Source organism: Ictidomys tridecemlineatus, chromosome 9 (genome assembly GCF_052094955.1).
Source record: "Ictidomys tridecemlineatus isolate mIctTri1 chromosome 9, mIctTri1.hap1, whole genome shotgun sequence".
NCBI lineage: Eukaryota > Metazoa > Chordata > Mammalia > Rodentia > Sciuridae > Ictidomys > Ictidomys tridecemlineatus.
This window is the reverse complement of record NC_135485.1, coordinates 2,276,455-2,302,524: the sequence shown is the minus strand read 5'-3', so window position 1 is coordinate 2,302,524 and position 26,070 is coordinate 2,276,455. Positions and strand designations below refer to the sequence as shown.

The following is a 26,070-nucleotide window of genomic DNA, read 5'->3' as shown; positions in this document are numbered from 1 at the left end:
AAAGAAAACAGTGCATTGGGCCCAGTGCGGTCTGCAGCAACACAGCAGGCAGCCACATTCAATCTCAGAGGAACATTTGCGTGCATAGAAGGGGGAACCGGGGCCATGTGCCATACTGCCCTGGGGTTTGTTTTGGAAATCATTACTCACTTGATGTATCTGATTTAAACTGGCTGGGGATCTGGGCCTGAGCACAAAGCCACAGCTGGGATGAAGGCCAAACCCCAGCAGCTGAGCTCCATAGGGGGAAAGGACCTCCCACGAGCCAGCAGCACCCACAGGGCACTTGCCCTGAAGAGCCGCGTTCACTCAAGGGGACCCAGGTGCTCACTGTTCCTGCTCCCTGCATGGCACCATGGCACCATGACCCAGGCGAAGGTTACCTATGATAGACTGTTCCTTGCTCTAGCCTCTGTGCTCAGTTATGGCAGATTCTACAGGGGCACAGTTGGGGAGGGTGAGAGTGGACTCCACAATGTCCTGTGTGTCCTGTACCTTTATCAGGTTGGACAGGACTGGATGGGGCACTGGAGCAGAGCTCAAGGCATGTGGGGGATGAGTCCTGGCAGATTCCTCCTCAGTACTCCTGCCAGGGGTCTTGAGTGCCTGGTATATGGCGGCCACTCTTGTGTCCACTGAATAAATGAGTTTCTATTGCTACCAGAGAGTGAATAAGAAACATCACAATTACAGGATAATGCTAAATGACAAAAAGAGCAAATACACACCTGCTTCAACAATCAGGATCCGTCCCTGTAATGGCAGTGCTGACACTCTGCATTGTGCTCTAACAAGGGACGGGTCTGCAGGCAATCGCCTGCATGTGTGCACTAGAGGTCTGGACAGTGAGGATCACATGGTAACGGCACATGGGGCAGGGAGTCACACGACACTGGCGGGATTCTGATAAAGTGGCCGCAGAATGAGGAACTTGTCATGGGGGCTCTGCTCCAGTGATCAGGATAATGTCCTTATCAAGGAAGTCCCAGGGAGTTGTCTGCCCTTCCACATGAGGACAAGCAAGAAGGTGCCTGTTGCCAAGCAGAGAACAGCCCTCCCCAGGCACCACGCTGCCAGCATGTTCATCTTGGACTTCCCAACTCCAGACTATGAGCAATCAATTTCTGTTGTTTACAAATTACCTAGCCTAAGGTATTTTGTGACAACACAAATGGGCTAAGATAGCCCAAAGCTAAGAATAGACTCTAGGATCCAGACTCTGGGAGTGGCAATAATGGTTAGGGTGACAACAGGTCCCCAAGGGGGAGACTGCATCAGCTGAAAAGCACAGGGGATCCAGATCACATGGAAAAGTAGTGGGGTTGCCAGGCTGCAGGCAGACTGGAGAAGCCAGTCATGTCCCCCCTCTGTGCTGTCCCTGTGCCATCACAGACTTGTGGCTTTGTGCGGACAGTCTATTGCAATGACAGAACCAAGGTGTATAGGAGTCCAAAACTGCACTCAGCCACAATGCATGCCACAGTGCCCTGTGGGATAGCACTGACAGGAACTGAGGCCTCTCTAGCTGGCCACAGCCACAGCTCACATGTGAGAGGGAGTGCAGCCTGGGTCAGGCATATGAGGGATGTGGCCATGCTCAGTACGTCTGGCCAACACCAGCCCCAATGCAGAGCAGGCCCGAGGGGCCTCCACACAGGGAGCCTCTATGCCAGCTTGACTCACCATTCCCAGGACAGCAGCCGCCTTGCAGGTGGCAGGCACTAGGTACTGGAGGAGAATCTCATCTTCGGAAGGGTGCACCCTCCGCAGTTCCATCAGCGTCAGATACATCATCTCAAACTGGTTGCGCTCAGTGAACAAGTCAGAGACCACAAGAAGCTGGAGACATTGGGACAGGAGGGGAGAGTTACACTAGGAGCAACAGGAGCAACTCAGGCCAAAGGCTGCCGGGGGTGAGGCACACCCTAACATCCACAGGAGAATAAAATACAGGCATTCCACAGGGGCCCTGACTGGAAAAAGAACTCAGTGCGAACCTGGAGACCTAAAGCACAGGATGAAAACCTCTCCCCGAGTGTCTTGTTTGTTAAAAATGCCTCTGCTACACACACCATACAATAAACACACCACACACAGATACCACCTGTGTATGTGGACCAGACACACATCACAGGTGGAGGCAAGCTAAGGTCATACCTGTGAGGGACCCTCACCCCATACCCTCCCTATAGCCCTCAAAACCTTCAGGAAGAAAAAAAGGGGGGATTCAGCTGTTTCAAAACATGAGTTTGGGCAACCACTCTCTTGTCTCCCAAGCATTCCTGTCTCCAAAATCAGCTCTCACACCACACCTAGGTCTCAGCCAGGTGCCAAAGGCAGGCTGGAGTCAGTAACTCATCTAGACCAGCGTTCACAAGGGGCCACGAGGATACGCAGAAACCTGAGCCTTTCTAGGGGCTTGAGAGGCAAAACCATTCCCATGATCATACTAACTTCACCCTCATCTCTCTCAGTGCACGGTGGAACTTTCTAGAGGTTCTATTTTCTAATAAACTAGACTTTTGCAAACATGTAAAATAAAGCCACTCACTACTTTTCAAAAATTATTTCTTATAAAAATTGTTTAAAGTGGACTAAACAACTACTTCGTAAAGTTTGTATTGCCAACCCTGTGAATACTGATATAATCCACAGAAGCAAGTGCCCTTTGAGGTCCTCACTAGCTGAAGAGCTGAGACCCTAAGAGCTAAGACTCCTAATCTGAGATATTCTGAATGGGTGCTTCTCAGAAGAGGGAACCTGGAGTGTGGGGCTGTTTGCCACAGACCTGGAAGGGGCAGACACCTGGAAAGTGAAAGCAACGACATTTCACCACACGTGCACCGTAAGAGAGTGTCATACACTTGTGATCCCAGCCACCTGGGGGACTGAGGCAGGAGGATCTCAAGTTTGAGGACAGCCTCAGTAATTTAATGAGGTCCTAAGCAACTTAGTGAGACCCTGCTTCAAAATAAAAAGGGCTAGGGATTTGGCTTAGTGAGTTCAATCCCCAAAATAAAAGAGTATTAACATTCTCTGGATTGCAGATGAAGAAAACCACCTCTTTACCAATTCAGAAACACTAAGGTATCAGCCTACAGCCAGGAGTCTGTAAAAGCTCTTTCAAAGGTTCTTTTTGGGGGTGGGGGTGGGGGTTGGTGGTGCTGGGGTTTGAACCCAGGGCCCTCTGCATGCAAGGCAAGCATTCTACCAAGTGAACTATAACCCCAGCCCTTCTTTCAAAGGTTCTTAGACATTATAAACCATGTGTGTGTGATACACACGTGTCCCTGTGTGTGCATGCTGTTTGTGCATAAATGCTGCATCTGGTACATACATGTATGGTAGTGCCTGTGTGTGTGTGTGTGTGTGTGTGGTTGGTTACATGCTCCTGCGAGAGAAGGATGGGGAAGGTGAACTTACAGATCGAACCACCTCACTGATGAGCATGACAGGGGTCCTTCTGGCTGAACTGGATGGCAGGATCCAGCGGCTATACAGTTCAAGCAAAAACTGGGAACAGGAATGGACATCAACTCCAGCCCGGTGCTTCCTGCAGAGTATAAAACATGGATGGATATTTTCCCCATACACAGATAACAGCTTCATTTCAAGAAGCACCATAAAACCAAACAACTAGTAGAATTTTCAAACTGCTTTAAAAACTAAAAGGCCAATGCAAACCTGGAGTTGACTGGAGATGTGGGTGGAGAAGCCGGCGTAGGGACGTCAGCCTCCTCCTCCTCCTCCTCATCCCACTCCTCCTCTCGTAGGGGTGTGATACTGTTCCCCAGCCACACGGAGTGTATGGATACCTGCCACAGACACAGGACCCTCAGCCTGGCACCCAGGAGGCCTGAGGTTCCTGGTGGATAGGTGCAGCCGGGCTCTCAACACTGAGCACACAGCAGCTGGCTCCGCACAAGCACTCCAAGCCCTCGAGCTGAGGCCACTGGAGCCCGAGGGCCTGTGGCAGGGCAAACTAGCTACAGTTCCCAGGGGTGCCTGGATGCAGATTTGGAAACAGGAAGCTGATCCGTGGAGTTTCTTTCAAACCTGGCCCCTCACAGGCAGTTCCTGGTGGTGTACTCCATTTGTTCAAGCTGCTTATTTAAGAAGCCCCAATACTGCAAAGAGTGATGTGCTTACTTTGGAGATGGCAGCAGGAAGGTGAGGGCCACAGGTGGGGGAGGTGGGGCAGAGACAGTCAACTGTCCCCAGGAAGGGTACCCTGCTGCAGGAAGGAACCTGGAGCCTCACCAGAACAAGTGGCTACTGAGCCGTAGCACAACCCGCAACCTGGCTCTGCCTGCTGCTCTGAAAACCCCTGTGACCCTAGCATCCTGCAGTGAGCAAGCTGTGGGCAGGGCAGGCAGACTTGAGGGCAAGTCTCCACTGTCATCTAGGAAGGTGATGGCCCAGTGACATTGGGACCTGATGTGTTCCAGATAGGCAGGGATGCGACTGTCCTTTACCCTGATACAATCCCACCACGTTAGTTTTGTGGACAATGGATACTGACACAGCCCTGACTGCAACAGAGCCAGAGGGGAAAGGGTGACCATGAAGCCAGTGTCCCTGAACCCACAGCCAGGGCCCTCAGCAGGCCCAGGCCTCTCACTCCATGAAAGTACATCACAGTTTTACCATCACCACTGCTCAGGGTGGAACCTCTCTGCAAAGGTGACAGAATAGAAAAGTGAGTTGGCCCCATAGTTCCCTGATCCAGCAGGTACATGGAAGTGTCCCCATCCCCCACCCTCCCCCACCACACTGTGGCTTTACACGCATGGTGTAATTAAGCAACACATCTTAAAACATCTCAGAGCAAAGAATGTAAATAGAAACCAAAGGAAAAACTCCATCCATTTAGGAAAAGCATTGAACTTTTCCCTGGGGGTGTGCCCAAATCCAAGGGAAGCCGAGGAGACTGTGAGGAGTGGGGGACACGGGACGCACCTGGCCCAGCTTGTAGCTCATGTTGCCCAGCTCTCGCTCGGGGTTGATCTGCAGCAGCAGCTTGTCATGGCTGATGAGGGCACCTGTGAAGCAACCCCGTGGGAACACCAGGCAGTGCAGGCTGCAGGGCCACTTGGTGCTAACTCCACTGCTGCCCGTGCAGGTGCCACCCAAGTCACTGTCAGGACAGCCCTGTCATTTATAAGCTGGCAGGCTAGGGGAAAACTGGAGTATGGCTTTTTCTCTGTAATACACAGTACTGCCCTAGCTAATCCCAAGCCAGCTCTGTGTCTCACAGCCTCTCCATGGTGCCACCTGTCTTCCTCCAGAAGCATATGCTTCTCCTCCACTCCTGGGGCCACCTCTCCCGGGACCTGCTCTCTTCTGCCACTTCTAAATAAAGCCTTCAAGGTACTTATAGCTCTGACTAACATATGAAGGGACTGCAAAGCTAAAGTACTGCTTGTTCAACAAAACCAGGCATTAACAACAAGATAAACCAAATTGAAAACAACAACAAACCCCCAAACCTCTCCTCTCCTTTAAGCCACGACGACAAACTACTACAGTGTTTGTCAGTGGCAGGCCGAGGTGGAGTGTATGCCTGAGGAGCACAGCACAGAGCCCGGGACAGTGGGGCACTGAGGCCAGGGAAACCAGCCACGGGGGGAGCAGGAACACACTCTCCTATACATTGGGTTTCTCATGAGGAGCTGGAGATATGGATCAGTCAGACATAACTACTTATTTTTTAAATGTGACCAGCTAATTTGGCTTTTAAATCTTATGCAAGCTGCCAGTCTTCCAGCCTTGAGAACTCTTGGCTTCCCACAACTCAAATGACAAGAGATGATGCTTCCAGTTCACTTCTGGATTTCATTATTTCCTTAAGACTGAAACTCTCCTGGGCTTGAACAAGACTCCTACTTGCAAGTGCATGCAGCACACTCAGCATACAGCACGGGAGGCATGCTGAAGTGCCGGTCACTCTCACTCTAGTCCTAGCTTGACATCCCTCTCCTATACCTGTAGTAGCTGGTGACAGAGAAGGGACAGGATCCCAGGCCTGGTATGGGTGATGGGTGGCGATATTCTCTCTCTTGGACACCATTGCTTGAATCTCCTGCTCCACAATCCCTCTGATCATGCTCAACTTCCTTCCAAACCTAAAGTTTGGACAAAAGTAAAGAACATTTTGCTGCTGGTGCACGCCTGGAATCCCAGCAACTCAGGAGGCTGAGGCAGAAGGATGTCAAGTTCAAGCCAGCCTCTGCAACTTAGACCCTGTTTCAAAATAAAAAAAAGGCTAGGGATGCACCTCAGCAACTGGGTTCAAACCCAGTACCCTCCCCCCTACAAAAAAAAAAAAAACAAACCAAACACCAACCATCTTGCATCCTTTAGAATCCTACAGGTTAAAACCCCTAGGACCTCCTCTCCACTTTGCTTCCAGAAACAGCACAGGAGCCAGTGAGCCCACTTGATAAGTCATTCCTGTCCGTATACCTTTAGGCAGGGGCTCATTCCTGTCTTGCCAGACATTGCCCTTAAACATCCCAAAGGCCTCCATAATTCCAGGTCAAAATCTGAACTTGTAGCTGGGCAAGAAATTATTTGGATCTGCTTACTTGTGCCAGGTCCACATGCAAAGTTGTTTCAATTCCAGCAACAAAGAAAAGAGCTGGGGAAGACTGCTGGTCCCTGAGGAGGGGGTACCTCACTGTCCCCCACAGAGGGATACAGGACACATGGGAACTCAGGCAAACCTGGTATCAAGAGCCTTCAGGGGCTTGTTCCGGGGCTGCTGCTCCAAGCAGCTCACAGCTGGGTTGCCAGCGACAGGCACAGTCATTGCACTGAGCACCAGGGAGGTGATGGCCTGCACAGCCAGGACGTGGATCTGGGTCCTTTCTGTGTCCTCCTGGATGGATGGACAGTCCACACATCAACAATGGGACAGTGAGACAACACAACCAACTCTGCCTCCACTTCACACAGTGTCTGCAGGCCACATGGCCTAGGAGGGAGGAGTGGAGGGAAATGGCTCCCCCCAGCCAGGATCTGTTGTCTTACGAAAGTTCACCTGGCAGGGGGCAGCACCTCCATAAATCTGTGCCTTGGAATAAACTAATGGACAAATGTCTATTTTTCAAAGTAAGGTCTCCTATGAGCACAAAACTCCAAATATGAATTTTTTTAAAAGAAACTTTCCTTAAAGGCCCTCACTACTTTTAGGGGCACTGCATAAGACAACCTGTTAGCATCTAGAGATGAACCTGAACTATCCTTTCTGCAAGCTCATAGAGCATCTTCCTCCAGAACCAAGGGTCACACCCATGATCGTCATCCCTTAGGTTCTGTTTTACCACAGCATGGCTGTTATCCATGTCACAGGAAGCTAACGAAATTCACCTTCCGAAAGCTGAACACAACCTCTGCAGAATAATTAGAAAAAGAAACCAGGTGCATGCATAGGGCCTAGATCAAGTACCTTATTTCATTTTAATTCAATTTGTACTCCTCCGGATATTGATAAATAAACAGAACTCGAAGATACTTCCACTAAAGGACACAATCTTACTGATCCTTTATGTGGAATGCACTGTAATAAAAGGCACTAGACATAGTAGCCATGGATCTCGCACCTTGGGGAGATGTGCTCTTGCTCTGGAACATCTGTCCACACCAGACAGTGAGGAGCGGCTACACCTGCAGCCCCTAAGTCACAGCAGCCTTACCTCCGGTGGGCTCTCTTCCTGTTCCATCACAAGGGGCTGGGTCACCAGGACACCAAGGAGGGTAGCCCAAGTTTCTTCAAACTGTGTACGACTGGTCCACCCTGGGAATGCAAGTGCTACTTTAGATAGCGTCACCCACTTCTCACACGTGTGGAGGGTTACGCGGATAACAGCACCAACCTTGTCAGGCACATACAGTAACTTTTTAAAACTCCTCAGATAATTCTACAAGGTAGGAAATAAATGTATTTTTTCCCCATTTTACCAACAAGAACACTCCAGCACACAGAAGTCAGCTAGGCTGTCTAAAATCAAACTCTAGGCGAGGACCACAGGCCACACTCAGCCCCGGAACCCTCTCCACCCCAAACCCCCACGTGGGGGCAGTGAAAGTGAAGGATCGTCCAGGTAGGCCATGCTTGAGTGGGCTGGCCACTTCTGCTCCCCAGGCGTTCTCTTCTCCAGTCTGACTGAGGAGGTGCAGATGGCTACGCTGCTGCAGACAGACCCACAGATCTTTAACTCGGTGTGTGAATTCTGTCTCAATAAAGCTGTTAAGGCTGAGCTACAGGAACTGTTTTGTGTGTGTAGAAGATGGATCAGAAAAGCCCATGGTGGTCGGGCACACCCTAGCACCCAGCAGAACCCATCAGAGAGGCTGTTCTCTGGCCTCACCCACCAGTGACACACAGCCTAATCCAACAAATGGCTGATTCTGGAACTGTTTGTCACTGTGTCCTTAGGAGAGCCACAGCCCTCGCCTGAAGTGCACAGGTACAAGGTGGGGAGAGATGGACAACTGGAGCACCGACCACCAGGCCCTCCTTGGCAAGCCTGGCATGTGGGACCTTTGTGCCCTGACAACCATGTGCATACAGCAAAGGCAGGTTCCCTGGAAAAATGACAGAGCTGGCCTGGTCCCATGGATCTGATGGGTGCTCTGGGTGTGGCCGCCCAGGAGGACCAGAAGCTGACACTGGGAAAGGGGCAGGGGAGGCTGCCTGAGATTAGCCTTTAAGGAAAATGAGGAAGAAAAGCTCCGTGACAGTGGGTGACTCCCGTTTCCCTGAGAACAGGGTGATGACTCTCTAGCTGTGTGAAGGGCAGATCATGGTGAGGTGTCTCCTGCCAGAACCTTCTGGAATCAGAACAAGCATCAAGTCTGCAGGAACCAGAGGGACTGAGGAGTGGAGGGGTCAGGTCTGACGGTGAAGGCAGGGACCCAGGTCAAGCTGGGAGCTTTCCAGGAAATGCCATGGGAGGCACAGTCCTGATTTCCTGACTATACCCACACCACCAGGTGTTAATTCCATCCACAAAACGGGAAAAACAGAGCAACTGTGCTCTTCAGAAAGCAGAGAAGAGTCCTGACAGAACTACTAACGCTACCACTTCCTGAGATGCTCTGAGAGAGCAGTTTTGTATTAATTTCTACACCTGCAACAATTCCATGGAATAGGTATAACCCCATTTTACAGATGACAAAACAGAGGGTCCTAGAGGTTAAGATAAATAACCTGCCCCACACTGAGCAGCCAGGAGGATTAGCAGAGTGGCCAGGGCCAGCCCACTCCAAGTCTACCTTCCCTCCAGTTAACCATCCTGGATCCTGGGAAAGGTCAGGACCAGACACTTATTAGCCCATCACATTCCTCAGCTGTTGGTTCTATACGCAAGGAAATGACATCGATGAGAACACAAGATCAAACCAGTGGGCATGAGAAAACATCCTGAGAAAATCGTTGCCACCACTGGCCTGAGTGCACACCACCATGACAGAACAAGGCCTCTTGTCTGTCAGCCACCTACCTACCTACCTACCTACCCTGGCTGCCAGCAAGCCCGGCACCCAGAACCTGGCACCGCACTCCCACCCACAACTCCTCACCAGAGCAGGAAGCTCTGCGTACACCACCAAGGGTGTCTACAGAGGTGTCTGTCATTGTCACCCCGAGTCTTTCTGACATCAAGTGAGAAGACCCTAACCCTGGTGCCTGGGTCTCCCCAGCTATCTGGGACGCCCCAGCCGTCTGGGCCCTCAGGGCAAGGCGTGGGGTACCGAGAGTGTTGATGCGGTAGATGAACTCTTTGAAGACCTCCTTCTCCTGCAGGAACTCCACTGGGATCTCGGGGAACACTGTGCCAAAGTCCCCTCCTGGCTGGGGCGACCATCCAAGTTTCCACACCTGAGAAGATGAGAGGAAAGAGCCTCACCAGCCAAGCAGGAAGGCACACAGAGGAGCAGAGCAGCACTGCTTCTTCCAGGGCCTCCCAGCTGAGCCCACCAGACCTTCCCAGAGTGGGCCCATGGCCTTCCCCAGAGGAGCTCTCATGCCCTCGCCCCAGGACCCCTCTGCACCAAATGTGCCTCCCATTCCCACTCCGCCCTGCCCTTCCTAGACCAGGCCCACCACTGTTCGAGCCACTGCCTGCACACCCCGCCTGGCTGGTGCATGCCACAGGCATGTTCCCTGTTGGAGAAGCTGGTTGAGGTGGATGGACATCAGAGGGACCCCACACCCAGGTGTGTTAGACAGGTGAGAGTACGAGCAACATTAATGAAGTCCTGCCTCCTATGAATATGTATTAGCAAGCAGGCACAAAACCACCACACCGCCAACTCGGGAAGTCCTGCTTTTTGTCCTTAGGTGCTTGGACAAGCACTGGCACAGAGGAATTCCTGAAGCAGACCCAATGCTGTCCCAGCAGCAGGACCAATTCAGCCGCACAGGACTCAAGGGAGCCCCACGCCAAAGCCCACTCCACATCTCTCCCCTTAGCCCATTGGTGTGAGGGCAGAGAGGGCTCTGACTCAGCCAGCCAAACCATGTGAATTCTAGAAAGCCCTCCTGGGAGCATGTCCAGAGAGGGGTCTTGTGGCACCTGCTCTAGCTGCACCCTGACCAGGACTCTCCAGGGAGTGCACAAAAGCCCTTGCTGGAGTTTTAACTGCAGTGCAGTGCCAGGTAGGTGGATGACCTCTGGACTGTGACTTCCTAGTCCATCCCTCTAAAGGAACAGCACTACTTCAGAATCACATGCCCACAATCCCAAGAGGGCTGCTTGCATGAGGGGGCTGGGGCTGACCCTGCACAGCCACCATAGCTGCTTCTCCTGCATTTTTCCTGGATGCCCAAGTGCTTCCAAACCGCCAGGTAGCACCTCTCACTCACAGAATGGATCCTCCAAACACCTTCACCCTCCACAGCATCCCTCAAAGTCCAACACATACCATTTTCTTGGTGCCAGTATCCCCAGGGCTAGCACGCCCATGCAGAAGCTATGCCCCCAGAGGCAGCTGTGGGCCTTCTCAAGGCAGAAACAAGGACCTCCCTTGGCTCTGGGCTCTGGCCTTTCTCTCCTGCTTGATGACAGCAGGTCCTGCTGATGCAATCTCACTGGGGAGGGGTCAGTTCAGCTGCCACCAACTATCCCTGTCATGCTAACCTCATTCTACCACCTGCAATAAGAGTCCCTTTTGAGCATATCCATTTTATTTTATTAGGTATTTTTTTTTTTTTTTAAGGCTGGGGATGTGGCTCAGTGGCAAAGGGCTTGCCTAGAACGTGTGAGGCACTGGGTTTGATCCTCCAGGATCAAATAAATAAATAAATGTTCATCTACAATTCTTTGTTTTAGTTGCAGATGGACACAATACCTTTATTTTATTTATTTATCTCTTTTATGTGGTGTTGAGGATCAGACCCAGTGTCTCACATGTGCTAGGCAAGTACTCTACCCCCACTGAGCCACAGCCTCAGACCGATTCACATACATTTTAAATGGGTTCCAAAGGCACTTCCAAGGCAGGACCTCAGCTGAGACAGTGCCAAGTGCATACACAGCTCCAGGGATGACTGTCAATCAGGGGGCAGAGATCCTGTCTAATGAGATGGTGCCTCAGTCATCTCAGGAAACCCAGTGCTTCTACTAACAACTGCTATGTGCACTACGTCCAAGGACAACAGAGCGTCACAACCACACTCAGTGAGACACTCTGGCCTTTGCAAGGGAGTGTCAGAGATGTCCATGCCCAACCTCCGAAGGCCTGGGCCCCAGGGCTGTCTGCGCACTCTATTTTTGTCTTTGGCAAAGGCACAGCCAAACTCACCAAGGGGGGCACGCGTGTGTAGCTGTTGACCAGGGGCAAGCGGGCCAGGCTGACCACGATATTCTTGAGTACTGCTGTGAGAAATGCTGGCACGCTGCTATTCCTCTGGTGGCCCAGGGCCAGCACTGACTGCAGGGACTCCACCATCTCCGCCACCATCTCACAGGCTGTGGTGATGTACTTGGGATCTACACAGGTGACATGGTCAAGAAAGGACTCCATTAAAACACATTCTGACTCTGCCACCCTTCCTGTGTGCCCCATGGAAAAGTTGCAAGCCGAGCAGCGCTGCTCAGACCACCTGGACTTTGAGTCAATTGCCGAAGGCTTATAGGTTCTACCTCTTTAACATGTTTCTCAACCATGCAATGCTCTCCATTCCCACAGGACCATGGCAATGCGTCTGAACCTCAGTCCTGCCATGACCCCAGCCTTCCTGCATTGGCTTGCAACATCTAAAGCCACCACGTGGCTGCTCAGCTTTGACTTCCCTCAGAACAATTCCCCTGCCCTCCGGCTTTCACAGGACTTGTGACTGCGGAAAGCCACCCATGAGTTACATGAGGGTCTTCTCTCAATATTGCAGCCAGGGACATCTGGGTTGGCATTGCAAACCTTGGCTTTCCCACAACAAAAGACTGCCCAGTGCACATGACCTTTACCTCTGCTTTGCTAGGAAGATCCCTCATAGTAGCTCCAGAGGTGGGTGTGGCCTGTTAGGAACGGAACAGCCCACCTTTAACCTTTTTGGTGAAGAATGTTCTATGGAAGCCTTTGATGTTTCCCGATATAAATAAAGCAGATGCAAACTCCATTTTGCCATAGTCTAGAAGCTCGACCTGTCTGATTGGCTTGCCCGTCCTGCCCCAACTCTTGAAATCACTTTCTGTGTTCTGTAGTGGGGTTTTTTTTTGCCATTTAATTTCTCTTAGCTTTTATTTCTCAGCCAATTCCATCAAAGGAAACCCCTTTCCACAGCCCACGCGGGATATGGGTGTGATGTGATGTCCCTAGCAAGGCTGCCAAGAACCATGCTATGATCCCTGGTCACCACCTCCCCGGATCAAGTCTGCTGCATGGATGGGGTGAGTTCCTATAGGAACGCCAGAGGCAAAGTGCTGAGGAAAGTTTCTGACCTCAGGTAAGAACCTCGGGCAGCTGCCAGGACCTGGGGGCAGAGACTGTTCACATTTACCTTGAGTCTGACATAAAGTGTGGGACTAAAAAGTGTTTTGTTAAGTTGATAACTGTTTACAAGATGAATATTACCCATGGCCCATTACAATCAAATTTAGGCAACTTCTTGATTCAAAAAAAAAAAAAAAAAAGGTTTTATTGGCCTTAAGAAATAAGAAATGAGGCTGGCATTAATATTTACTGGACAATCTTCAAGAAGTATCAAACTGTAGGGGTGATAAAAAAACTTAGCTTCCTTCTCTGGCTAGGATTAAATGAACCCTCCTAAAGAGGGCCGTGGAGAATGTACAAAATTATATTAACCCAAACTAACCATGCATCAGCCACGGAGTCTGCTAGCTCTGACTGGGCTCTGGAAAGTCTGCACCACTGTGGGAATTCAAACTGTCACGGAAATCACGGAGATGGAAATCACGGAGATATCGGCTGAGCACTCACAACAGAGCTGTGGCTGCTCCGGGTACTCTACGTGGCTGAATTCCCCAGTCATATCTTATAGCCTCACTGCAAAAGCACAGAGGGAGTGGTCTGCGCTGCTGCTCTGCCAGAAAAGAGCCAAGCTGGAGAGGCAGGTACCTCCCCCTTCTCAGGCGCAATGAGAAACCCTGCAATCACAAAGGCCACAGGAACCAGAGTTTAAGACAAAAAAACAGAGAAGAGTTTGGCTGGTATTGACCCAGCACTGCTTCTGGGTCATTATGCAATTACAAAACCCCACATGGGGAACCAGCGGTGAGGCTCTGTAACTAGGCACCACTGTGTCCATGGCACAAGGCCTGCTTCTGCAGCAGGGAGCAGGAATAGGACTCCTGGCAGTCCAGGAAGAGTGGCCCAGAAGCCGATCTTCCCATCCTTGGGGGACAGGATGCACAGGTGGCATTCCCATTGGTCCCTGGACTATGAGAGCTGAAAGGGCCCAGAAGCTGAAGGCTGGGAGAGCAAGGAGTCACTTGGCCAGAATGTTTTCCTCCCCAACAGCCTTGCTACCATGGTCACAGTAAAACAGCTGCCCAAGAATCAGGAGAGAGGGACATGAAAAGTTGTGGCACATGTCTGACCCAGGAGAGCTTTAAATGAGCTTTAAATAATTTTGACACTTCTCTGTAGAGAGCAGAAATGTTCTTTGAAAAACCCACCAAATAAGATGGCGGTAACACACTTGGGTCACATTAAACTCCATGGGCATGCCCACTAAATTCAAGTTCCTTGGTATTCCTCTTGATCCATTTATCACTCAATTAACATTTGCTGACCACTTGAAGCCAAGTGGCCAAGTTTTAACTCTGGGAACACAAGAGAAGGAAGTGCAGTCACCACCCTCGAGAGCTCGGAGTAACTGCAGTTATGTGCCAGATGGGGGCTTCTCAGGTGGGAGCAAACCTGGCTGTGTGAAAGGGTGTAGACTGGGAGGAACTCAGGCTGGACAGGTCAGACAGCCAGAGGAGGCGGCACAGGTGCTGAGACAGAGGAAAGAGTGAAGAGTATGTGCACAGCAACGACTCAATCCCCCTTGAAACTCAGGGATGAGCAAGGGCAAGTTTAAGCATTTTTACAGTCCACATTTTCCATTTACAAGTCTCTTTTGTGAACCAACTTCAAGACCCCAAAGGAACACAGGTTTAAAAAACAACAACAACAACAACAACAAAGAAACAGGTTCTAAGACTTACTCTGTGTGTCTGAATCTACTTCCTCCTCTCTGACAGTCCTCAGAGTAGTGGTCCTGCTTTCTGGACTAAGAAGCTGGTCCCCAGGCTGCACTGCAACTAAAAATCACAGAAGAGATAAGGATTTCCACACACTTTTATTCTTCCTTCCTACTCAAATCTTCACATCTGTGCACCCTCTAAGAATTCAGTGGTGGACTATGTCACATGAGGCCTAGAGTTCTAGAACTGACGTTAGTTACTCAAATAGAAAATGCTAGGTAACTGCCAGTCTCCCGGCTGATTGTGTATGGGCAAGAACTTGTGCTCCTACACTCAGATTTCAGTCCACTGTGCTGTCTGTGTCTCTGCCCTGAAGGATTTTATCAAACTGTCCATGATTCACTGTTACTGAAAACATCATCAATCGAACCCCAAGAAGCCTGGCTTTTAAAAATTAATCCCTGGACCTCTGTTTCCAAGTTGACTACAAATGCACAGATGAAAACAATTTAAACAATGGAACATCAAAACACCACTCTATAACGTTTAATTTGAAAATACAAAACTTCAAAACACCCTCCAACATGTAAACTGTAATGCCCAATTTTTAAAAAATTTTAGCTAATGACTCCTTGTTAAGAATACTATTCCTTGAAAAGGATGAATTGCTTTTATTTTACGATATATTAGTGTTACAATGCAGTATATAGAAATATGCATTCAACTCTTAACAGGAGACAATCATCTTTTGAATATAATCTTACTAATATTACAATCACTTAAGGCTAAAAACATGACATGGTCCACTAAGACCAGAGATCACAGGCACGTGAAGCTTAGAAGCATTTTTCTGAAAGCTTCAAATCCAAAATCTAAACAAAATGATTAGAATAGCAAATTTGAGTTGATTCTAGTGTAGATGCATAGGTTCTGGAGGTGAAGAGACAGAGACCCACCTCTTCACCCCCCAAGTCTTACTTAGCTCATGTAAATAGTTGGCACAAAGTAAAAACATTAAAAGAGCAGATACACTGCTGGGGACATGGACTCACTGGCTTCTAGGAGGAATCGCACGCAGTGGATGAGGGAGCAGGCGTGGGTCACAAACTCTGCGGAGGAGATCACACTCCAAAGGCCAGGTAGCTGCAGGGCCAGGCAGCAGCAGTCCAGCCCTGCTTGGAGGTCCAGACTTAGAGGGATCTGCTCGTGGATCAGATGCCACGACAGGGCCTAAAGGGAAGCATGTGTCAGAGAACATCCACCCGGTTCTTCCTGCCTCCAGGGCCTCAGGCAGGCAATGCCATTCATGGTGGGAGGGGACAGAGCAAAGATCAAGAGGCCAGGAGTCCAGAAGACCTTGGAAGGACGGCACTGGCCCAGCTATTCCCAGGCTGCCATCCTCTACTCCCTACATTTAATCCTGACCTGCCTACCCCTCAAAGTTCCTAGCTCCCTCTTCCAGAGTACCCACACCTTTCTGCACATGTCTTTCCCTCAGCGCCTCTAGCAACCTCTCCTGGGCCCCGGCATCTCTGGACAGAGGCTCTTCTCCAGGGCCTCTGCAGCACGGATCTTACCTGTCAGTCATGAAGCTAAGTTGAAGGGGTGGGTTATGGGAACAGCAGGACCTATATTCAAATGCTGGGCTAGGCTGGCTAAGTCCCTGACCCTCTCCAAGCCTTGCTCTCTTCATCTGTGAATTGGGCATAAAGAGCCCACTACACAGGTTTAGTGTGAGAACCTAATGCAAAGATGCAGGTGTAGTGCTCTGTCCTACACACAAGGCATAGGGTATGCCTGGTGCTACTGTCTGTACTGCAAGCTCCTTCTGCTTTTTTAGCCTCCCTTTAGGCTAAGGATAGTGTCGTGGACCACCTGACTCAGCCTGTCTCAGAGTGGAACTTCCTCACTGCTTCATGACTGACGCATGCATCCCGTTGGGATGGCCCTTTCCTTGTGTGATGTGGCAGCTCCTTGCTTAGGATGGCCAATCTCTGGTGCCTGAGGGAGATAGGCAGTGGTATGGAAAGGCAATGTGCCCAGAGGGCAAACATACTTTAGGGGATAATGTTTGCCCTATGCCTGAAACACCCTGATTTACTGACTGGTTTAAGATGCAACACACTGACCAAATTGTTAAAAATTCAGGTACACATTAGGTCTGTAGCACAAGGATGAGAAAGCATCTTGCTGACCTCCATGGTCCCTGGGGAAATAGTGCAGTGAGGGATGAAGGCACTTGGTGAGGTCAGGCAAACAGGACCTGAAGATAGGCACTGACTTCCTGAGGATGGGAGGAGCCAACCAGACTGCTCAGAGCTCTTGGTTTAAATAGAACGGCCTCATTCTCAGTGCTAGTCACGTTCCCTCCCCACAGCAAATTCTGGAGCTGCTCTTACCTCCATGGTCATCACCACAAACTTTACCGTGTCCCTCTCCTTCTCAGAAGGAAGTTGCAAATGGACAGGCACTTTGGAGATCACCACGAAGTACTGTGCCAGGGCCCGGGCCAGTGTGGTCAGGGACTGGTACAATGCAGCATCCCCTGAAACACGAGACCTCCATGGGCGGCTGCAACCCTGCATAGCCCTTCACTTTCAGAAGCAGCCAAACAATTCTGTGAGGACTGAAAAGCGCTCCAGATATCCCACCCAGGTGGCACACCTGCAACACGCCCATGACTGCACATGGTTCTGCATGTGCACTTCCCTGAGGGACCACCCAGTCTTCCTGAAACACTTGGGACACTGACTAATACCCACAAGAAGCTAAGTGGCAAGTGCACAGAAAAAAATTTTAAAGCTATGAACACTGATGCTGTTTTCTAGTTATTTTTTAAAATATATATATTTTTATTTGTAGACGGACACAATACCTTTATTTTATATGGTGCTGGAGATCAAACCCAGGGCTAGGCAAGCACTCTACCACTGAACCACAACCCAGCCCTCCAGTTACTCTTTGTTTTTTTTTTTGGAACTGGGGATCGAATTCAAGGCTTTGCAAATGCAAAGCAAACACTTTGCAACTGAGCTGACTTTTGATCAGCAGTGCTGTTTGTATATTTGCTTGGTGCAAAACACTAAGCTGGCCCTGCAACACTTTTTAAAAATAAAACAAGTTTTTATTTCAAATTACCAAATAGATCGTTCAGCTTATTCCAATAGGTCGTGGGCTCTGCGGGCTGGAAGGGCTGGAAGACTTGATGGACAGCAGGAAGCCGCTGAACGATGCTGGTCACATGGTCCAGAGTCACTCCCCGGGCTGCTTTGAAAAGGGGACTCTTCTGGCCACCAGCAATTTCACTCATGCCAAGGCTTAAACATGGAGCCAACAGGTTTAGGTTGAACTCCTGAAATCAGAGCAGTGAAGGTTAGACAAACCATAGCAAAGATTATATGCTTTCAACTAGGCAAGAAAAACAAAAAATCAAAGTCAACACAAGTGTTTTTGAGATAATACAGATTAATATACCACAAGGAATGCTTTAAGAATATATATCTATTATAAATATAAGAACAATTCCATTCAACCTTTGCTCAGTAAAATGTATTTCTGGTCTCTTTGGGGTACTTTATTTATTTATTTTTTAGGGGGTGATGCTAGAGATTGAACCTAGGGATACTTTACTACTAAGCTAAGTTCCCAGACCTTTTTAAGTTTTTTTTTTCCTGTCCCCCCCCCCCCCGCCCCGCCATTCTGAGATATGGTCCTACTAAGTTGCCCAGGCTGGCCTTGAACTTGCTTCTCTCCTACCTCAGCCTCCCAAGTCACTGGGATTACAAGCATGTGCCTTTGTGCCCAGCTGGGGTACAAATTGTAACTGATAAAGCAACAACATCAAGACTAATGTGCCATCCAAGAAATTAGTGCAGTACCAAGCACTCATGCAGTTTGCAAAAGATGTGCAAAGGCAACTTGTATAGGGTAGAGGGGCACAGAAATGCCAAGTGGTACTTGGAAAAAGCATTTCATTCAGTAATTTGTACTGTGTGTTTTATTAATTTCTTTTTAGCCATTTAAGGATGGGGGGTCTAATTACTCAGGTAGAACATCAATCTTAGTTTAATATTTAGAAAAATGTATTTCATGAGCAGTGCCTAAAACCCAACATTCTTGTAGTTTGTAGCCAGAACCTTTAAAGCTGTTAAAAGGCCAATTAGCAAATTCGAAAAATCCAATAAATTTAGTCACTAAGCAAATTCATCATTCAGTAAATCAGCTTTGACTGCATGCATTTTAAGATAAATTGAACTATAGTAAACTGATTTTGGACCAAATCTTTGTTGATTTTTCACTGTAGCTCTTCTACGTGGGGTTGGGGGGAGCTTTACCACTAAAAGTCAATTTCCCAAATAGCACAGCATTATGGCACCAATGATGACCTGACTGCAGTCTGTGGACACCCACATTTCCTTTAAATGCACGTAAGGCGAGTTAAAAACCACATTCCTCTTTGATTCTAATTTAGCTGAAAAAACTCTGGCTCCCATCTTGAAGAGTGCCCACCCCAGCACTGTCCCATTCTGGGTGAGAGCCCCCTATGTGCTGCAGTCAGTCAGCTGCGTGAAGTTGAGAGAAACCAAGCACAAGCTAGAGAGCTCCCACTTCCCGCTGCTCGCCCACCGAGCTCATCATGAAGCTGCTCATGTCTTCGGCAGGAATGCGATTCACTAGTTCTGCACCTTCTAGCAGCGCGGTGTCCGACTTGGCCCAACACTGGGACCTGACAAGGCGAATATACCAGTCCTGGGAAGATAAAAAAGACAGGAAAAGGAATGTGGTCAGACAGGCACCCAGAGGCTTCTGCTCCCCTGGGCTGGACTGAGCCTTGGTTACACTAGGCCCCAGGCTGGCCTCACGGGCTGCCAGCGTACCCTGTGTCTGCAGCTTGCCAAAGCACAGGTCTTTCCTTTACAGTTGCTGCTCCTGCTGGGACACTCACCTTCTCCCCTCCACCTGAACAACTTCCAGGAGTCCTTGCAAACTCTGCAGAAGTATTGAGGGCTAGCAACCCTCCCCTCTGCCCACTCCCTGACACTGCACAAACCGTCACTGAGTATCTGCTTTGCTCAACTCTCCCCAGCAGCCAGGGCTGAGAAGAAAGAGAGCCTAAGAGTGCAGGACAGAACCTGCGTCTGCCTCCACTCAGGTGCTGGTTTTTGAGATCTCAGTTTATCTCTCCCAAGTCCCCAGATGGTCCCTAACTCTGAGGTGAGTGATGAAGTAATGACAACACACCAGGGCTGGTGTCAATTCACAGGAAGGAGAAGGTGTTGGAACACGGAGGGAGGCTACGGTCGACCTCCTGCCATAGGAATCCCATGTCAGTGTAGCCTCTCTCATTAGGGCTTTAAAGGTTCCCAAATGTCTCCACCCTAGTCCCCGATCAGAGCTGCCAAGGCCAAGCATCGGCACGTCCTGCATACACTGAGCCCCTGAATACTTTACACTCGACACAGGTAAACAGAGGCATCAGTGCCTCCGTGTGCACGAGCACTACATAAGGACATAGACACTTACTTTGTCTGGACTCACTGTTTCCAATGGCATGTGTCCATCCCCGTCTAAGGGGTGCGAGGTGACTGGGGGCAAGGGGCTAAGAGAGTCTTGTACAGTGGAGAGACGGAACCTGTCCAGCAAGGAATAGAGCCTTTGGTGTCTGAAACACAAACACAAATGAAACCACAGTGAGGTTTGCCTTCTAGTCTGTTGGCTTCTGGAAGCACATAAGGAAGGGAGGTAGAGGCTCCTTAAGGCGATACGCACTCTGCTCAGACTTCCTCTTCACCGCAGGCCACAGCAGGCCACAGTGCAAACAGAGGCCCTGATCCTTTAATTACCACAGCTTACACCACAAACTTTCACTTATATCTTGTAACAAGCAACAAAAGGTGTGACAACTAATGAAGGCATTATTAATATAAGCAAAAGATCATCTAAGATCCAAGTACACAAACTCTTCCATTTAATCCCTCAGAAAGATGCCACGTATATCATTTTAAATGGACATTTCTTAAAAGAATCACCTGATGTGGCCCAAGGTATTTACAAACTTTTATAATCTTCTTCAATTGGGCTGGCAATTGGGTCTAGGGTCAAAACACATCAGTCTGCTCTGCTGCATGTCCCATGAGTGACAGCTTCCTGATGTCAGTTGGCCATCATCACTCGGCCCTGCAGACTAAAGAGTCACCCACTGCACACTGTCCTATTTAAAAACACCCTCAGCAAGACCCCTCCTTTAGACTGAAATCATGGCAAAATTATTTTCTCCCTCTTTCTTCCACATGTGCTCTCCCCACACATATGGGTCAAGAAAAGAGGTAAAAGCTCCTCTCAATTTATTTTGCAGCCATGGACATATCTTACAGATGAAAATATTTGTGATAAAGGATTCTAAAAGTCTTACAAACAGAATTAGGGGATTGAACAGTTACGAACATACATGTATAAATACACACATAGATATTTTGTACTGGGGATTATACCCAGGTGCACTTTACAACTGAGCTACATTCAGCCTTTCAAATTTTTTTGTTTTGTTTTGAGATAGGGTCTTGTTAAGTTGCTGAGGTTGGTCTTGAACTTGAGATCCTCCTGCTTCAGCTTCCTGAGAAGCTGGGATTACAGGCATGTGCCACTGTGTCTAGCTGAAGAGACAACATTTTAACAAGATGTGGATGTAACAAAAGCCAAGAATCAGGTCATGCTTTCAGATTCATCCACTCTTATCTAGTGATTAGGTTATGCAGATGGTAACTCAGATTCCCTTTTACCATAGAGGTAACAGAAATATCTGCTACCCTCAGACACTGACATATGGCAGGCTACCCCCAATGTGGGCAACAGGTGTTGAAACTGCCAGTTGTTTCTATAAAAAATTCAAGAAGTCTTTCTATTGTGCCACTGCTGCAATAAACCCACCTAAAGGGCATGTTGTTTTCTCAGCCTGTGAACTTGCTCCTGTGCCAGTCTAAGTCTTTATAGCCTGGTTTATCTGAACATAGGCACTGCTATGTTGCAGCATTACCTCTGTGCAAGCCCACTGCTCTGGAGGTGTTCCTGGATTCTGTTCAGTTCTTCCACTGGCAACTGGGCCGTGCTGCTCTAAATAAACAAGAACACATCAATGGATTTATAATATGACAGGGGCCATAATGACCTCATGCTCATTTAAAAAGGACAAACTGGTATGTAGAGTTTGTTATAGCAAGGACAGACCAGAAGCAGTTGGATCAGACATACACAGAATGACAGGTTTGCACAAGGCATATGTGTTCCCATCTGTGGCCATATCAAGACCAGGCTGATAGAGAAAAACCCAGCTTAATGTTCTGCTTACTCTATCTGCCAAGTTCTAATATAAATAAGCATCAATATTTTTCTCAGTACCTGTAAGTTTGCAGCCAAAAGCATTTCTACCCGGCGACAGGCCAGGGTGTCAACCATGCGAGCCAGAGCACGGAAAGGGGTGCACAGGAGCCTGTCCACGTACAGTGTGAGCACTGCGCCTGACTGGCTGAGGTGGATGCCTTCCAAGCACTGGAGCGTTTTCTTCAGAGTGGTTGGCTAATGTTTAAGAGAAGAACAGGAGCTGATTACTTTGCCAACTGGAAATTAGCACTTAAAAAATTCCAGGACTCCATTTTTAAGGCAGAAAAACTGACTGGCAATGAAGACTTACAGCTGAAAGATTTTCACAACGAGACTGAATGGCCTGGATGAAAAGACCACTAGCAGCAGAATTCCGATGAATGGCACTAATGAAGTCCTGCACTGGAGGTTCATGCGACAGGCTGATCAGATCCTGAATGTGATTCACGATGAGCCACGTTAAGTGCTCCGAGTCATGCAGGTTCTGACACTGGGAGAGAGTGATGCAACGTCTGTTTCCCAGTAGATAAGAGGACAGGCAAACAGGGCAGGAAGGAGAGGGCAGATTCCACACACAAACCTGCCTCACTGAAAGTAACAGCTGTCTGAACACAGTGGCTGAGGAGGCAGGAAAGTGGCCACAGCACAGAGCCCACCACCTCCAATCACACACGGAGGCGGAGGCCATGTGAAGTCAGAACCCACTGCAGAAGTCCTGCTCCTGGGGACACCGGCACAGGAAGGAGAGAGAATAAACAGAACCTGGGCTCCTTTCCATGGAGAGGTCAAAGGGAGGCCCGCATGGGCCGAGTGTGATCCAGGCTGCAGGAACAGCAGGAGTGGCCTGCAGTGACAGTATGCACAGGATCCAGGGACACTCCCTGACCAACGCCTGCTGCCCCCTTCCAGACTTTAGGCTGGCCCAGCAAGGGGTATTCCCTCTCCACTTACTTGGTCTCCAATTTTGCAACATTTCAATGTAAAAAAAAAACTCACTATAACTGCCACATTTTTGATAGAATTCCTGAATCTAAAAGATGAAGGGATTCCCACACATTATACAGAAGAAATTTCACTCAAGATTTATAAGAAAATAAGATACGTCCATTTGTAAACACATGTGTAACCCCTTAATCTTAATTCAAAATTCTTGCAGGCAGAAACCAAAACATGATAAATTCTTTGACATTTGGGATCATATGACAGTATTGCCTCTTTTTATTACATCTGTGAAAAGCAGCATTATATAATTACTTCTCAAAAGTGGAACAAGACAGGAAAACTATTTCAACCTCAAGAATGAATGTTAAGCAAAAACGTGAGGATTGATAATCAGCCACACCAAAAGGAAGGTGCACAGTAGCTTCCCAGTGAAGCCACGGACCCTACTGACCCAGACTGTTCATCCCCGTCTTGCTATGGGGACAGCACAACCCAGAGGCCTAGCTCGTAAGAGGAACACTCATGCTTTTACCAAGTAACTAGTATAGAAACTCCCGCGCAGGAGGAGACAGCCAGTCATCTTGGAGCAACACACTTAAAGGAGCCTTTATTTCCTTCTGCTTATTTTGTATTTTTGTACTTTAAATGTGTGATGCTAGTTTTATGGTTAAAACGCCACAATAGTAATCATTTTTAAAAGAATGGCATTCAAACAGCAATCTATTTAAAATATAATGTTGAACATTTAACACCTTCCCTGCTAAACACAGACCCCAGGGGCACTTATCCACTGAGCCTCACCTCCACCCCTTGTGATATTTGATTTAGATACAGGGTCTTGCTAAGTTGCTTAGGGCCTCACTAAGTTGCTGAGGCTGGCTCTGAACTTATGATCCTCCTGCACCACCATGCCTGACTTCCAGAAAAATTTTTAATCGGATCCCATTATGGTCAACCTAAGGCTTGTTTTTGAATTTATGTATTATTTCATTGCTTCCCTCAAATTAAGTAAAATCCTCAGCATTATGTCAGGCACAGAGCAGTTGCTATGGATTTGCTGAATGAGTGATGGTGAGTGACAGCCTACGAAGGCTAGCTGAGACACCCAGCAGAGGGAAGGCGGATCCTCATCATGTCACGGTGGATTATTAGACAGTACTTTTGATTTTCAGTTTCAAGGGAGTGGAGGCATGGCGGGCAGAGGGTCCACACAGCACCTTCCACACGGCCCCTCTCCCCACCCCTTGTAGGCGGTTCCAAACTTACGACATAATCACAGAAGAGAATCAGCGCCCCTCTCCGCACGACTTCTCTATTGCACATTCCAAGTTGGGCTGCCGAGTCTGACTCCTCCTCGTCACCAGTTATCTGGGGACCAAGCGACTTGGTACAGGACAGACTGTGTCTCCTAGGAGGGGAGAGAGGTGTGCTGAGAGTGCACTGTGTTGGTTACCCTGATCCTCGTCTCTGACAAGTCATTCTAGACACTGAGTGAAACAGACACTTTCAGTAATCCAGACCTAGGCGACAATAAGCACCTAAGTAAAAAAGAAAGACTAAATGACACAGAGGCTTTAGCAGGCAGAAGATTAAATGCTGGACCAAAAGGCAGGACCCACCAAAAAGCTGCACATTCAGTCAGCACTTGGGCTGAAATCTCCCACCTGCCACACATACTGTTGACTGCCCAAGGGGACACTATCCGTTTCTGTATTTTATTGCCCATTTCCCATCAGAACAGCACTACTCTGAGTCCGTCCACAGTGCGTGTGCTAATGTGGGAACACGTTTAAAAGCATTTCATTCCACTAATGGGTAATTTCACTTCACATTTATTTCTCACTACATCTTTTTCTTTCTAAACAAACGGGAATTATAAACTTGAGGCTCTTAATTCTAGCCAAAATATTTAAAACACCATGTTGGCACACTCCCAAACTGCTGCTCTGACTTCAATGCCTGACCAGGGACCACACCCTTCCCAGGGTAGCAAAAAGCCTGTGCCGTGTCCTGCCAAGGCTCAGTGAGGATGGGGGTTCCATGAGGGCAAGAACATTCTGCAATTGTCAACTTTTCCTGTAAGCCCCTCAGGATTTAGAAGACAACCAGTATAAAACATTCTACAGATAAAAAGATTTAATGGCCACTTCAGTTTTTCCCCCGAGAAGCCACACTCAAAAGACCACACAGTGAGATCTCCATGTCCAGGGAATTCTGTGCCAGGCTAGAGGGACAGGTGTGCATCAGCAGTCACCAGGGAAAGCAGGAGGGGGGCTACAAAAGGACAAGAGGGACCTGCTTGAAGTGATGGTCGTGCTTGTTACCTGACTACAGCTGGTACAAAAGAGGGCATTGTACTCTAAGTCACGTCAAAAAACTGTCAAATACAAAACCCACCCTTCTGCAGTGGCTCCACATGACTTAAACTCACAAGCCACAACATCCTCTGAAGGAGAGCAGCCGGCATTTGTGATTCAGACAGCTGGCAGCAGATGCTTAGGAGGCCCAAGATCAAACAAATTTACCCCCAATCTGTAGCAGTGCAAGTCCCCAAACAGTGCTGCTGGCACACGTGGGCCGCAAATCCAGGCTGACAGCACCTGAGCACTCGAGATGGAAGTGGCCCATGTGTGGACTGTGACCCAACACCACTCCCACATGAGCCACAGTGGGGTCAGGACTCTCACAGTTCAGTCAAAAGTGAGACAGACAAAAAATAATCAAATCCACAGTGACAGAGTCCTGAAAGGAAGGTAGAGAGCAGAGCTCATGTGGGGACTTCCTAGAGCCACACTACCATGTGGCCTAAGAGCTGCACAGCAGCCCAACTGCCCAATCAAGGGAGAAGGAGGGCCAGAGAAAACTGTGTTGAAGCAACAAAATATAGTATATCAGGAATCGACAGTCTAGCCAGTGACAAGGAAAACAGTAGAATGGGGGTTCCTGTGCATTGCCACACGCTGGACAAGTGATACCCTTCCTGGAAAGCAGTCCCCACCCAGAATGTGGGCACCAGACAGTGACTGTCCACCTACATGCAGAAGGGCTCTACCAGTAACCATGACTGCTTCTGCTCCTAGGGTCACTGACTCAGGTT

The 26,070-nt window shown here is 48.8% G+C and overlaps 1 protein-coding gene across 2 annotated transcripts in view; it reads right to left on the bottom strand.

The window, feature by feature from the left end:
• The window catches only part of Htt (huntingtin), a 133,959-nt gene that overhangs the window by 10,106 nt on the left and 97,783 nt on the right, over positions 1 to 26,070 (bottom strand). The window contains exons 42-61 of one of the 2 annotated variants that reach the window (XR_013425629.1): positions 24,240 to 24,381; positions 22,342 to 22,521; positions 22,050 to 22,226; positions 21,688 to 21,764; positions 20,178 to 20,316; positions 19,281 to 19,403; positions 17,793 to 18,006; positions 17,054 to 17,199; positions 15,707 to 15,884; positions 14,676 to 14,771; positions 11,809 to 11,996; positions 9,757 to 9,883; positions 7,698 to 7,798; positions 6,726 to 6,880; positions 5,986 to 6,125; positions 4,960 to 5,042; positions 3,685 to 3,815; positions 3,424 to 3,553; positions 1,684 to 1,839; positions 496 to 657 (exon numbers count right to left, since the gene is read on the bottom strand). Coding sequence is in view for 1 of the 2 variants with exons in the window: in XM_005319002.5 (XP_005319059.2) it covers positions 1,684 to 1,839; positions 3,424 to 3,553; positions 3,685 to 3,815; positions 4,960 to 5,042; positions 5,986 to 6,125; positions 6,726 to 6,880; positions 7,698 to 7,798; positions 9,757 to 9,883; positions 11,809 to 11,996; positions 14,676 to 14,771; positions 15,707 to 15,884; positions 17,054 to 17,199; positions 17,793 to 18,006; positions 19,281 to 19,403; positions 20,178 to 20,316; positions 21,688 to 21,764; positions 22,050 to 22,226; positions 22,342 to 22,521; positions 24,240 to 24,381 (2,683 nt within the window). In the remaining variant the exon portion in view is untranslated. The remainder of the gene's footprint in view (positions 1 to 495; positions 658 to 1,683; positions 1,840 to 3,423; positions 3,554 to 3,684; positions 3,816 to 4,959; positions 5,043 to 5,985; positions 6,126 to 6,725; positions 6,881 to 7,697; positions 7,799 to 9,756; positions 9,884 to 11,808; positions 11,997 to 14,675; positions 14,772 to 15,706; positions 15,885 to 17,053; positions 17,200 to 17,792; positions 18,007 to 19,280; positions 19,404 to 20,177; positions 20,317 to 21,687; positions 21,765 to 22,049; positions 22,227 to 22,341; positions 22,522 to 24,239; positions 24,382 to 26,070) is intronic. The other variant, XM_005319002.5, reaches the window with a different exon arrangement.